General features: G+C 41.0%; 1 protein-coding gene and 1 pseudogene across 3 annotated transcripts in view; one reads left to right on the top strand and one right to left on the bottom strand.

Moving 5' to 3' along the window:
* The window catches only part of FMN1 (formin 1), a 376,423-nt gene that overhangs the window by 8,943 nt on the left and 353,347 nt on the right, over positions 1 to 14,133 (bottom strand). For all 3 annotated transcript variants that reach the window (XM_081830845.1, XM_081830844.1, XM_031024804.2), the window contains one exon: positions 2,803 to 2,887. In XM_081830845.1, coding sequence (XP_081686971.1) covers positions 2,803 to 2,887 — 85 coding nt within the window. The remainder of the gene's footprint in view (positions 1 to 2,802; positions 2,888 to 14,133) is intronic.
* LOC102733040 (ubiquitin carboxyl-terminal hydrolase isozyme L3 pseudogene) overlaps positions 1 to 14,133 on the top strand; it is a 398,129-nt pseudogene that overhangs the window by 197,327 nt on the left and 186,669 nt on the right.

Here is a 14,133-nt window from a genome sequence, read left to right as displayed (position 1 = left end):
TCTCAAAGTTTTGGCCTAGAATGATGAATAGAGCTGTACTCAATGCCGTAGAAATGAGAGTAATTCTATCCTTCTTTCCTGAAATCCTGTTACCTGCTCCTCCCAACCTATTCCCCTTGCTTTCCAAAAACAATGAATAACCAGCTAATCAATCAATGATATCCATCTAAAAGACTGACCTTTACCATGCGAGGCTGGTCTGTTCTCTTCCTCTGTGACAAAGGTCCTAACTTTGCAGTTACTCGAAGATTCCTCCTACCCCCATGCTCAGTCTACTAATGGAATTAGGGAATGCTTAAGAAATAGTTTCTGGGGAGTCTAGATAGGAAAAAATCACTGTTTCTAAGCTGAATACATCTGCGTATGGTCAAGATGGTGGAACTGAACAAAGGCTATGCAAAATGGAAGAGGAGCAGATTTAATCCATCCACGTAGCATGGAGGAAACTCCCATTTTACCATGGATGTTCTGCTCTGCTCTCCCTGAGCTTCCTGCCCAGGGATAGCCTTCTAAAGACGAAGGACATGAAAGGCTGCTGGCAAGATATAAATACAGACAAGAAAATACAAAACAGAAGCATGGATCCTCACCATTCTAGGACTTTAGAGAAATAAAATATTAAGCATAGTGAGAATGGGTGTATCCACTCTTGGAGTGAACACATAAAAGGCTTTTAAAAAAGAAATGGAAGAGGTATACTCCTTTGCATGGGGAGGCCCCTTGTGAACAGATCCTCAGCTGCTTGTGATCTATGAGATGTGATGCACTGAGTTACTAAAGTGGCCTACATGTAAACTCAAGCTGGTGATTTCTAAATATTTTTTTAAAATTCTATTTATTTATTTATTTGACAGAGAGAGACACAGCGAGAGAGGGAACACAAGCAGGGGGAGTGGGAGAGGGAGAAGCAGGCTTCCTGCTAAGCAGGGAGCCCGATGTGGGGCTCGATCCCAGGACCCTGGGATCATGACCTGAGCCGAAGGCAGATGCTTAACAACTGAGCCACCCAGGCGCCCCTCAAGCTGGTGATTTCTAAACACCCATCCTGAGTTTGGATCCCATTTCTGACTTGTGAACTTGAATCAGGAATCAGTTTACGAGCTCTTCTTGAATTCCCACCCAAATAAACAACAAAAGAAACAACCCTATCAAGTTGAGGACTGCAACTGGGAGCTAGCTCACAGTGGAGGTCACCTATAAAAAATGCCACAGTAGGGGCGCCTGGGTGGCTCAGTCGTTAAGCTTCTGCCTTCGGCTCGGGTCATGATCCCAGGGTCCTGGGATCGAGCCCCGCATCGGGCTCCCTGCTCAGCGGGAAAGCCTGCTTCTCCCTCTCCCACTCCTACTGCTTGTGTCCCCTCTCTCGCTGTGTCTCTCTTTGTCAAATAAATAAACAAAATCTTAAAATAAATAAATAATAAATAAATAAATAATGCCACAGTAAATAAACCCACTGTTTCCCCTTTGTCTCCAGGGCTGAATCCATTCTGCGTCCCTGGAAATAAGATTTGGCCATAAAAGTTAGGATAGAGGCCCAAATAAGAGGGCTGGGGAAAGGGGTGTAGGAGGACTAACGAGGAAGACAAAAGTCAGGGTTGAACCCATTGCTACCGAAAATCATACAAGTGAATGTACTGAATACACCACTGAAGGGGCACAGAGGATGTGTCCATTCAGGAGCTACGTGCACTAACTGCAGCTTTTCCTGCTCAAGCTGTAGGACCCCGACTTCTCCACATCTCACTCAACATTCATTTAGCTGCTGATGGGGCTGTTATGAGAGACACGCTAACCAATCAGCAGAAAAAAGAAAATCTCACTTCACAACTTAAACCTCACTTAGACGGTCAAAAAGTTTAAAGAGCTGGCAAATGGTCCTTGTAATTCAAAAGGATAAAAATAAGTAGCTGTGGGATACCAGGGCACAGGGGAGGTAGGGTCTGAAAATCAAACTGAGGAGAGCAATACTCCCATTTACCACTCACTGCTGTTCTCTAGGGAAGTGCCAACAAATGCTGCCAAAATTTGTAATAACAAGAAAAACAGCCAACATTTTTAAGCGCTTATTATACGCCAGACATTTTCTATGTCTCTCCGTTTCCTCAAAATCATCCTAAAGCAAAGGTAGTATTATTTCTCTCTTTTCCCAAAATAAGCAAAGTAATTTCATGAAGGTTTTACAACTAGTAAGTGGCTAAGCTGGGATTTGAACCCCAACACTTTGGGTTCCTAACCATTTAGCTATTCCGACTACTGTCTCTAACGTATAGGTAGAGCTTCATTGTGAACCTTCCCGAATGGTACTATGGACTTCCCACAGCTGGGAAGACCGACTAGCCTCCAAGTTTCTAGCTCCTGGAGAGACGTCAGGGGATCAAGAGTCTGGGCTGGTCTCTGTTACTCATTTGCAAAGTGATCCTAGGTAGGCTGTATCTTTCTGCATCTCGGTTTTCCCAATTATCTAAAGAGTATAATCTCTACCCCTTTCTTAAATGCTCAACTATTTCAGGAGAAATGTGCTTTGACATAAGGAGATGCTGGCCTGGGGTGTGGAAGGGTGTGAGATGGCAAGTGATTAAATTTGCTTGATCAGGAAATGATCTGTGTTGGGTTTGCTGGGAGAACACAGTAAGTCGTGTTTTGTTCCTCACTCTCTTCTTACCTAGGCTACTCTGGGATGGGAACTGAGAATCTGGATACTACTCATTCCTCTGAGTTTTATCCTTTAAATTCAGACACACTCCCGGATGCACCTCAGTTATAATGAAAAATCTTGAGGTTATGTTGAAACATGCATCTCACCAGACTAGCCGTGGGATTGATTTTCTTTGTCTCCACTTTCTTCTCTGATGTCAGCTTGCTGACTGATTCCTGAGCCATTTTCAATCTGAAATCGAAACAGGGAGTGGGGAGGGGAGAGGGGCAGGAGGGAGAGAGAGAGAGAGAGAAAGAGGCCAGGTTAAACAGTATCCAAATGCTTTTGAATTAACCAACTGACAGTTTGGAAATAAAGAATGGGTTCTCAATGCCTTTAAATGATCAAATTTGAACTCTAATCAGATGTGAAGGCATGTTTTCTAGATTATCAAAACTGAATTTCCTTCACTGGCTGAGGGTCTCACCTAGATGACCTCAGGTGACCAATGCAGGAGCTTCTTCGGATCTATGGAATGCTAGGTGCACTCACTTTACTCTCAGAACACTTCAAGGCTCTCTGGCTTGTGATCCACTCAGTAGATAATACAGAGACAATTTTGAAAATTTTGACAGTTTTGAGGAAACATATGAAAACTACAAATATTAAAATATACCGATTCATGTCAATAAAGTAAAAAGGCAACCCATAAGATGGGAGACAATCTTTGTAAATCATATATCCAATATGGGACTTGTATTCAGAATATATGAAGAACTCTCATAAATCCAATAAAAAGACAAACTGCCCAGTGAAAAAACAGGCCAAAGATGACATACAGAAGGCTAATAAGCCTATGAAAAGATGCTCAACATCATTAGTCATCAGGGCAATACTAATCAAAGCCACAAGATAACACTGCATAGGATGGCTGGAATTAAAAAGAAAGATAGTAACAAGTAGGTACAGAGGTGGATGAAATTGGAGCCCTCATACATTGCTGAGGGGATTATAAAATGGTGTAATCACTTTGGCAGTGTTTCAAAATGTTAAGCATAGTTATCATATGACCCAGCAATTCCATGGCTAGGTATAAATATATTGGCACATCCAAGAAAATGAAAATATATGTTCATACAAAAATTTTCATATGAATGTTTATAGCAACATTATTCATAATTGCCAAGAGAAGAAACAACAGAAATGGATAAACAAAATGTGGTTTATCCACACAGTGGAATATTACTGGGCCACGAAAAAGAATGAAGTGCTGATACACGCCACAGCATGGAAGAGCCTCGAAAATCTACATATCATATGATTGCATTTATAGGAAATGTTGAGAATAGGCAAATCTATAGAGATTGAAACTGGATGACAAACCAGAGGTTGGGGTGGGGGACAGGGGGGACTGACTGCTAATGGGTAAAGGGGTTTCTCCTAGAATTAGGTTGTGGTGATGGTGGCACATCCTGGTGAATATACTAAAAACCACCAAACTGCACACTTTAAACGGGCAAACTTCACAGTATATGAATTATAGCATCATATTTGCACATCCAATAGTTACACAATATCAACTCTCATTGAGGACATGGGGAAATGGGAAGCGCCAAACAGTTCATTAGGGAGGAGTGTAGATTGGCAGAGCTGGCTTTGGCAATATCAGGTGAAACTGAGAACATGCACACCCTATGAGCCATCAGTTCCTTCTAGGGAGAGAACAAGAAGAAACCTACATATGTAGACACAGGGCTTTCTCTGGGGCAATATATGCAATAATGACAAATTGGAAACAACCTAATGATTATGATCCTTAGAATAACAGATAGATGATAACAGCAAATAATACCAGCTAACATTTATTGGGTGCTTACTCAGTGCCAGGTACCATTCTATCTGCTTTATTTGAATTCAACCATTTAATTCTCACCTGGCCTGGTGAGATGGAAATTTTCGATATTGCTATTTTATAGGTCCTGACCACCTTACAATGCTGCTTATATACTATGCTCATTTAGTGGAATATGGTATAACTGTGAAAAGGAATGAACTAGATTTACAAACTCAACAATTACAGATATCAGAAACATGGTACTGAGAGAGTGAAGAAATCTGTAGAGTGATATATTGAGGAGGCCATCTAGCATGATGGTCAAGAGCTCGGGCTCCAGAGCCTGATGGTGGGATTAATTCTTGGCCAGGCTGTGTGACCCCGGGCAAGTAACCTCTAATAATAATAGTGCTGCTCCATAGTCATTGAAAGGACTGAGACTATCTCTACTGCAGCTCCAGGCACAGTGTAATCACTCACTATAGGTTTCCTACTGTTGTTACTGTGTATGTGGTACATATACAAACAGTATTCACAAAACAGTATTGTTCATGGACGCGTGCATGTGTGTATAAACACACATACAAACACCTACCTATATTTATATAGAGACTGGAAAGATACTCACTAGTTTTGTGATAGAGCTTATCACTAGAAAAAATGGAAGAAGAGATGGCATTGGGTCAAATAGAATTTCACTTTTATCTATAATATTTTGTTTTTTTATTATAAAATATTGAATATGTAGCAAAATGTTAACAGTTAATTCTAAGTGGTGGGAATATGGATGTGTTATATTATCCTTTGTATGCTTCTTTATTTTCAAATTTTTTTTCAAAAATACTTTTTAAATATTAAATAAAGATCTAGCAACCTAGACATTTAAAAAAATGAACATGCTTTTGCTTCAGGGTCTCAAATGAAAATCTTTTGCTCAATATCAATCACATACTTGCTTAATATCAAAGAAGTAGCTGAGTGCCTTATTTCTTCACTTAGCTAATTTTACACAATTTACTTAAAATCCATGTTTAGTAATCCAATCTCCCTGCCCACATGCACAGGTAGGTTACAATGAATTCAACGTGCTGACTGGTGTATCAGGAACAAAATAAAAATGAGACAAGATGAGTAATGATTTATATAACCTAAGAAATACATCTTCAGAGCTGCCTGGAGAATGGGCGCTTCTCAACACTGACATAGGTCTGAGAGGATACACCACTGAATGTTTCTAAACGTTTCCATTTGCAGCAATCACTATGACTATACCCATACAAGAAGAGAATGCACCCCAAGGATCAAATCCAGGTCAGACTACATCTGACCCTCTGACTATTAAGGGACTTGCAAATCAAGATGATGATGCTGTAGATGAGGTCACAGTTTGTAGAATTGCCTCTTCTTGGCTTCTCTTTAGCAAGATGTGTTTTCAAAGAGCACATTTTATCACAGTGACTGTTTAATCCCAATTCCAATGAAATGGTTTGGAGTTACTATTGCCCCCCAGGCCTCCTTACTTTTAGGGAGCTTTTGGCGGGGGTCATCTTTTGCTTTAGTGGTTCCTTTCCCCCTGAGGATTCTGGTCTCTTGTTTCAAAGTTGGTCTTGGACCATGCTCCTGCTCAGCACTGCCTTTCCCCAATTCCCACATCCCTCGGCAGCCCTGGAGCCACTCTCCATGTTCTCAGCAGGTCAGAGTGATGCCAGTGGTTGGGGGTGCGGAGGCAGAGGGGAGGGGAGCCAACCTAAAGTCTTGTCCCCACAGCAAACATTTTGCTACTGGTCAGTGATGGCTCTGAAGACTACAGGCAGTCACATACACACCCCAGACTTGCCAGGACAACTCTGATCCCAGTGACTCCACCCTGCTCTTCTCCAAACATTCTCCTTCCATTTTATTATCTCCCTTTCCCAGGGCGCTCTTAGAAGTCACAACGGGGTGGGAAGAAGGCACAGCTTGGTGGCACTGAACTTCGGCATCGGTGAGACTTGATTCTACCTCTCGCCAGTTATTAGAAGACTTGGAGCAACTTAATCGACATTTCTAAATTTCAGTTTCCTTATCTATAAAATGCAGGTTAATGTCAACCACACGGTATTACTGTGAAGATTAAATGAATTAATATATGCAAAACAGTTAGTATCCCAGGTATATAGCAAGTGGTCAATAAGGGATAACCGTTACGGAATCTTCCATCACAGAGGTAAAGGAATTTCTTTAGAATGCATGACAAGAGTTTCTGACTACAAATGAAGTAAGTGGCACTATTAGCAAAGTACTATCTTGCAGGAATATCATTAAGATGTATCCTGAAAGCAAACCAAAGAATTCATTTTAACTTTTCAGATCTGAACACAGATTCTAAAAGTCGTATCTAGGGATGCCTGGATGGCTCAGTCAGTTAAGTGTCTGCCTTCGGCTCAGGTCATGATCCCAGGGTCCTGGGATCTAGTCCTACATTGGGCTCCTTGCTCAGCGGGGAGCCTGCTTCTCCCTCTGCCTGCCACTCTCCCTTCTTGTGCTCTCTCTCTCTCTTTAAAAAATAAAAAAAATTAAAAGCCATATCTAGAAGCTGAACTTTGGTGTAGGTATGGCAAAAATTCCTCAACCAAATAAAATAAGAGAAGCTACAGGCATACCTTGGAGATATTGTGGGTTTAGTTCCAGACCACTGCAATAAAGCCAATATTGCAATAGAGTCAAATCAATTTTTTGGTTTCACAGTGCATATAAAAGTTATATTTACACTATACTGTAGCCTATTGAGTGATAACATTATGTCTAAAAAATGTACATACCTTAATTAAAAAATACGTTATTGCTAAAACATGCTAACCATTATCTGAGCTTTCAGAGAGTTGGAATCTTTGTGCTGGTGGAGGGTGTTGCCTTGATGTTGACGGCCACTGAGGGTTGGGATGGCTGTGTCAATTTCTTAAAATAAGACAACAGTAAAGCTTGGCAAATCAGTTGACTCTTCCTTTCATGAATAGTTTCTCAGCAGCATGAGATAGCATTTTACATTTGATAGCATTTTACCCACAGTAGAATTTCTTCCAAAATTAAAGTCAATCCTCCCAAACCCTGCTGCTGCTTTATCAACTAATGCTATGTAATTTTCTAAATCCTTAGTTGTCATTTCACCAATCTTCACATAATTTTCTCCAAAAGTAGATTCCATCTCAAAAAACACTTTCTTTGCTCATCAGGAAGAAGCAACTCCTCATCTATTAAAATTTTATCATAAGATTGCAGCAATTCAGTGACATCTTCAGGCTCCACTTCTAATTCTTGTTCTCTTGCTTTTTCTACCACATCTGCACTTATTTCCTCCACTGAAGTCTTTTTTTTTTTTTTTTTTTAAGATTTTATTTATTTGACAAAGAGAGACACAGCGAGAGAGGGAACACAAGCAGGGGGAGGGGGAGAGGGAGAAGCAGGCTCCCCACTGAGCAGGGAGCCCGATGCGGGGCTTGATCCCAGGACCCTGGGATCATGACCTGAGCCAAAGGCAGACGCTTAATGACTGAGACACCCAGGCGCACCTCCTCCACTGAAGTCTTGAACCCTCAAAGTCATCCATGAAGGTTGGAATCAACTTCTTCCAAACTCCTGTTAATGTTGGTATTTTGATCTCTTCCCATGAATCACATATATTCCTAATGGGATCTAGAATGGTGAATCCTTTCCAGAAGGTTTTCAACTCACTTTGCCCAGATCCATCAGAGGAATCACTATCTATGGCAGCTATAGTCTTAGGAAATGGATTTCTTCAATAAAAAGACTTGAAAATCAAAATTACTCCTTGATCCATGGGTTGCAGAGTGGATACTGCGTTAGCAGGAGTGAAAACAACATTCATCTCATTGTACAGCTCCAACAGAGTTCGTGGGTAACCAGATGCATTGTCAATGAGCAGTCATATTTTGAAAGGAATCTTTTTTCTGAACAATAGGTTCTCAACAGCAGGCATAAAATATTCAGTAAACCATGTTGTAAACAGATGTGCCATTATCCAGGCTTTGTTGTTCCATTTATAGAGTACAGGTGGAGTAGATAGAGCATAAATCTTAAAGGTCCCAGGGCTTTCAGAATGTTAAGTGAACAGTGGCTTTAACTTCAAGTCACCCACTGTGGCATTAGCCCCCAACAAAAGAGTCAGTTTCTCCTTTGAAGCTTTGAAGCCAGGCATTGACTTTCCCTCTCAAGCTATGAAAGTCCTAGATGGCATGTTTTTCCAACAGAAGACTGTTTTATCTATAATGAAAATTTGTTGTTTAGTGTAGCCACCTTTATTAATGATCTTAGCTAGCTCTTCTAGATAACTTGCTATCCCTTCCACATCAGCACTTGCTGCTTCGCCTTATCCTTTTATGTTATGGAGATGGTTTCTTTCCTGAAACCTCATGAACCAACCTCTGCTAGCTTCCAACTTTTCTTCTGTAGATCCCTTGCCTCTTTCAGCCCTCACAGAATTGAAGAGAGTTAGGGTCTTGCCCTGGATTAGACTCTGACTTAGGGAGTGTTGTGACTGGTTTGATCTTCTGTCCACACCACTCAGACTTTCTCCATATCAGCAATAAGGCTATTTCACTTTCTTATCATTCATGTGTTCACTGGAGTAGCATTTTTAATTTCCTACCAGAGCTTTTCGTTTGCATTCACAGCTTGGCTATTTGGTGCAAGAGGCCTAGCTTTTGGCCTATCTTGGCTTTTGACATGCCTTCTTTGCTAAGCTTAATCATTTCTAGCTTTTGATTTAAAGTGAGAGATGTGTGTGTGACTCTTCCTTTCACTTGAACACCTAGAGGCCATTGTAGGGTTATTAATGAGCCTAATTTCAATATTGTTGTGTCTCAGGGAATAGGGAGGCCTGAGGAGAGAGAGGGAGATGAGGGAACAGCTGTTTGGTGGAGTAATCAGAACACACACAACATTTATTAAGTTCACCATCTAATATGGGCATGGTCTGTGGCACCCAGAACAGTTACAATAGTAACATCAAAGATCACTGATCACAGATCACCATAACAAATATAATAGAAATGAAAAAGTTCAAAACGTGAGAAATACCAAAATATGACACAGAGACGTGAAGTGAGCAAATGCTGTTGGAAAAACGGCGCCCATAGACTTGCTATTATGATGCAGGGTTGTCACAAGCCCTCGATTTGTAAAAACACGGTGTCTGTGAGGTGAAATAAATTATAATAAAACAAGGTGTGCCTGTCTTAAAACGTCAAGACAAAGGCTGCATTTGTTCCCTCACATTTCTCTTCTTTAAACTTTCTGGAGGTAATTAAGTATAGATAAAATTTAAATTTCAAATATTATAGAACTTCTGAGCAAGCATATTTTTTCACATTAACTTTCTTTTTCTGATCACCAAAATATTTGTTCCTTATGGAAAAATACATTCAAAAACTGTATTTTCAATTTACTATATATTTAAAAATATAAAGTTAGGCTCACTGGAAAGTTTAATATTTTTCTAAGATATTTAATATGCCAAGACCTAATTGGGCCGGATAATGAAAATTATCACAGGCAAGGTTCTCAGCAAGGTTGTAGGTCCACGAGGGTAGAGATGATAGCTATATTTTACTGCAGAACCCCCAGCCCTTGATATGGTACCTGGCATGGATATACGTGCCATAAATGAATGGAAACCCATAGAACAAAGCTGGGGGAAAAAATCCTTTACTTTCCCCAAATACTGCTCCCTTGATTTTCTTGAAAATGCAGAGCCCATGAGATTTAGCGGGCATTGCAACCCATGCAGTGACATGGGGCCAACAGCTCTGCTGTCACTGGCTTGAAATTCTGAGTTTTTCAACAAGGGGCTCCACATATTAAGTAGTTGGTCCTGCCTAAGACTTTCTAGGACATTTAAAGTCATTTTATTAACGAAGTGGAATATTTTTCAACCTTTTTTTCCCCAGGGCACATTATTACATAAAGAAAGGTAAATTTGGTTGGAGAGGGTTGGTACCTCCCCTCGAGGGATCACTCATCTCACGGCGCTGTGATCATTTTCATGCCCCGCCCCCTTGCCCTTTTACACTGGATTAGAGCTTCTCTAAAGCTTCTCTAAAGCTCCAATCGGATGTCACTGCCTGTCTTTCCTCAGCATTTTGCGCAGTGCCTGGCATATAGTAAGTGACCAATAAATACTGAATAAATGCATGACTAAGTGATTAATCTCTAAACTGTAAAAGCTCCAGCAGCAGGAAAGGTTAGGGGAAAATATGCAAATCCATTAAGGCCCACTGAAGTAGAAAGTCCCTTCATGTCACCTGAAAAGAACATCGCCAATGCTTAAGACTGATCCTGCAAGATACCAACCAGCAAATTCTCACTAAATTTGCTATAGGTCCTTGGCGTTAAAGCCCACATCACTTTTAGAGGGCAAGGTGTTTGTCAGCCGCTTTTGTATCATACCTCTGAAAAGAAATAAGCACTTCAATATCCCGACAATCTGGCCATGTTATGTACTATGGGACGACAGAGCACATAGGTAGGTCTTCAAAACTGCTTTGACCTGGTGAGTCAGTCCATCTGTCTTTCAGATGGTCTCCAAAACCTGTGGGCACAGTGTCATATTCTTACTGAAGGAGCCACAGGAGCTGCTGCCGTGGAGCCTATGAAATGGACCCCGAATCGGTGTTTTGGAAATTATGTGGGCAGAGACCGCAACGCAGAGGTCTGCACTGTGATCAACTTCAGAGGGCTTTAAATAAATTTAGATGCAGTTTTCAATCAGCCGCAGGAGGCTTAAGTAAGTTTGAATGCAGTTGCTGATGTTTGTACACGCAGAGACTTCGCATACGAAGTCAGCGTTCTGACCTCTCTCACACGATTGGAAGGTATGGCAACATCGAGTGACATTTCGACACAGCTACCTCTGTTTGTGGCACCTCCTGTCACTCCCTGGCGTCCGGCAGTCCTGGGGGTCAGGCGGGGCCATCGATCAGCTTGTCTGCACAGATGGCTTTCTCACACCCAGGGCACTCCACTCATCATTGCTGCCTGCCTGAACTCTCGAAGCTTCAAAGTTTTGGCTGGGAGACTTGCTGGAAGGCTAGTGTGACAGTCCGGGAGTGAAGGGATGAGAGCTCAGACTACTGAAATAGTCTTCTAATTGATCTAGTTCCTTCCCTCCATCTCACTGAGGAGTGGGGTCTCAATCAGTAATGCATGACCCTGAGAATGCCACTTCCCTTCTAGAAAACTTTCAGTGATTCTCAATCAACTAGAGCCGGGGTTAGCAAAGGGTTTCTGCAATGTGCCAGATAGTAAATATTTTAAGTGTGTGTGTGGTTTTTTTTTTTGGTAAGACAAGTTACTTTATTTTTCTTTAATATCTGAATTGCAGCTATATCCCAGACAATTCCAATATAGATCATTTGGGCTATACAGGCTCTACATTTAAGATCTATAAATATTATCAAATTGTTGATTTTAAGGGTATATTGCCTTAAAAGTAGAGGCCATCCGGTTTTAAGGTTGATCTATAAAATGGAAAATAATGCAGAGCAGTTAAGATCCTTTTACAATAGCTGAAAGATTGTGAATGGGAATTAATACTGATTTTCTATAGTTTTTTCTAAGCATTTTTATTATTTTATTATTATTTATTATTATTTTTATTATGCTACATGAATTTCAGGTGTACAACACAGTGTTCCAACATCTCTATAAATTACACTGTGCTGCCCACAAGTGTAGCTACCATGTGTCACCACAGGACGCCATCATGAAGCACTGACTCTATTCCTTATGTTGTGCCTTTTATTGCTGTGACCTATTCACTTCATAACTGGAAGCCTGTATCTCCCCCTCCCCTTCACCCATTTTGCCCATCCCCCCATTCCCTCTCCCCTTTGGGGCTATATGATCTCTGTGACTACTCAGCTCTGCTGTTGTAGTGTGGAAGGAGCCATAAAAAAATAGACGAATGAACAGTAGTGCAATGCTGTGTTCTCACAAACCTTACTTACAAAAACTGGTGGTGCGCCAAATTTGGCCCATAGGCCATAGTGTGCTAACCCCTGAACTATGGTATAGGATTCAAATTCCCTACCCTGGCAGTCAAAGTTCCCCCTGTTCTAAACTAAGTTTCCTTGTCTATCTTATGTTTTCAGACACAGATCTGGTTTTATATTTTCCTTGGACAAATCACTTAACCCTCTGAGCCTCAACTCTGTTAAAAGCAGGAATAATACCACACCTGCTTAACACCACGGCTGTGAACGGTGTAGAACGTACTGTATAGGATTACCTTTCAGATACCCTTTCCTTCCCCTCCCTCATGGGCTCCCGGTCCCAGGCAAACTACTCGCTGCTCCTTGCAGCAAGCTTTTCTCGCCTTGGCCTGTTGCTCTTACTGGTCCCTCAATGACTTTCTTACTCATTTCCATGAGTTCAAATTCTTCCCATTCTTCTGCTCTCTGCTTAAGTGCCACAGTCATGAAAGCTTCCTTCATCTCTCTTAGCCAGAAGTAATTGCTCTTTTCTCAAGTGAAAGAGCACTTTGCGTCTCTCTTCAGGCACTTAAGGACTTTTCATCTTAGGGCTGTATAGGTGTCTGATTTCCCTTAAACCACGGGAACCACTTGAGGACAATGGTCATGCTTTGTGCATATCTGGGTCTCCTCCTTGTTCCAACATCAAGCGCTGTGCCATGCACAAGTCAGTTAGCAAATATCTACATGACAAACGATTGGCCCACCTTAACAAGTCTAAATGTTTAGTAAATACCCAGAGTTGTAGAATAATTAGCTTTTATGTTTATGCTTTGGGGGGGTGGAGTAAAAACGTTGACAAATCTAGTTCTAGTTACTGATGAGCTGATAGAGTCCTGAACAAGCAAAAAGAAAGGGCGTTCAAGGCCACCCAAATGTGCTAAAATTTATACATGTCAACTTATGTATACATTCCAGGATTCCTAAAAATATCCACATGACATCCTCCAAAAGAAGACTGAGGCTCAGAGAGGTTAATACAACTTTCTCTGAGTCTGGAATTTGCATCTCTCACTTAGGAGCTAAGAGCTTTTCTGCTTTAGTTAAAGAGAACTGGTTAGATAGTTGCTACCACCTACATGCTCAATCTCCCTCTTAGCTCCATTGTGTATGGACTGGTTTTTGGTTCTGGCCTATGTGTTGGTTCTACTTTTGTTTCTGGTCTAAATATTTACTCTAGAAAATCACACCTAGTACCTCATGATTACCCACAGGCAAATACCTAGACTTGATCTCAAAGTTCCGTGGCACTCCCTCCAAAAAAAAAAAAAAATCTGAAATATAGGGGAAAAAATCAGACAAAGAAGTCAGAGAAAGAAAATAACTATTCTTAATTCATAAATGCCTCAGTAAAATTGACTATTAAAACCCTTATCTTTTTTCTTTCTTTCTTATTATAATGAATCTCCAAAGAGTTATTGAGGGTCCTGGTAAATTTCAAGTGCTGCCAAAAACTACTGAGGAAAGATGCAACTATGAGATGGGACTGGGACCCATGTCTTCTGAGGTTCCTGCTTCGTCCTTACTCTATGGATGTGATCTGCAACCTTGGTTTCATATTAGAACTATCTGGGGAGGGAAGTCTGCTTCTGCTTAGAATGTAGAAGTGTTACAGAACATCATTCCCTTCTATCACT

The sequence above is a fragment of the Leptonychotes weddellii genome, chromosome 9 (genome assembly GCF_054177405.1).
Source record: "Leptonychotes weddellii isolate Sample4059 chromosome 9, ASM5417740v2, whole genome shotgun sequence".
Lineage (NCBI taxonomy): Eukaryota > Metazoa > Chordata > Mammalia > Carnivora > Phocidae > Leptonychotes > Leptonychotes weddellii.
Note: the sequence above shows the minus strand (reverse complement) of the source record. Positions and strands in the feature narration are given on the sequence as shown.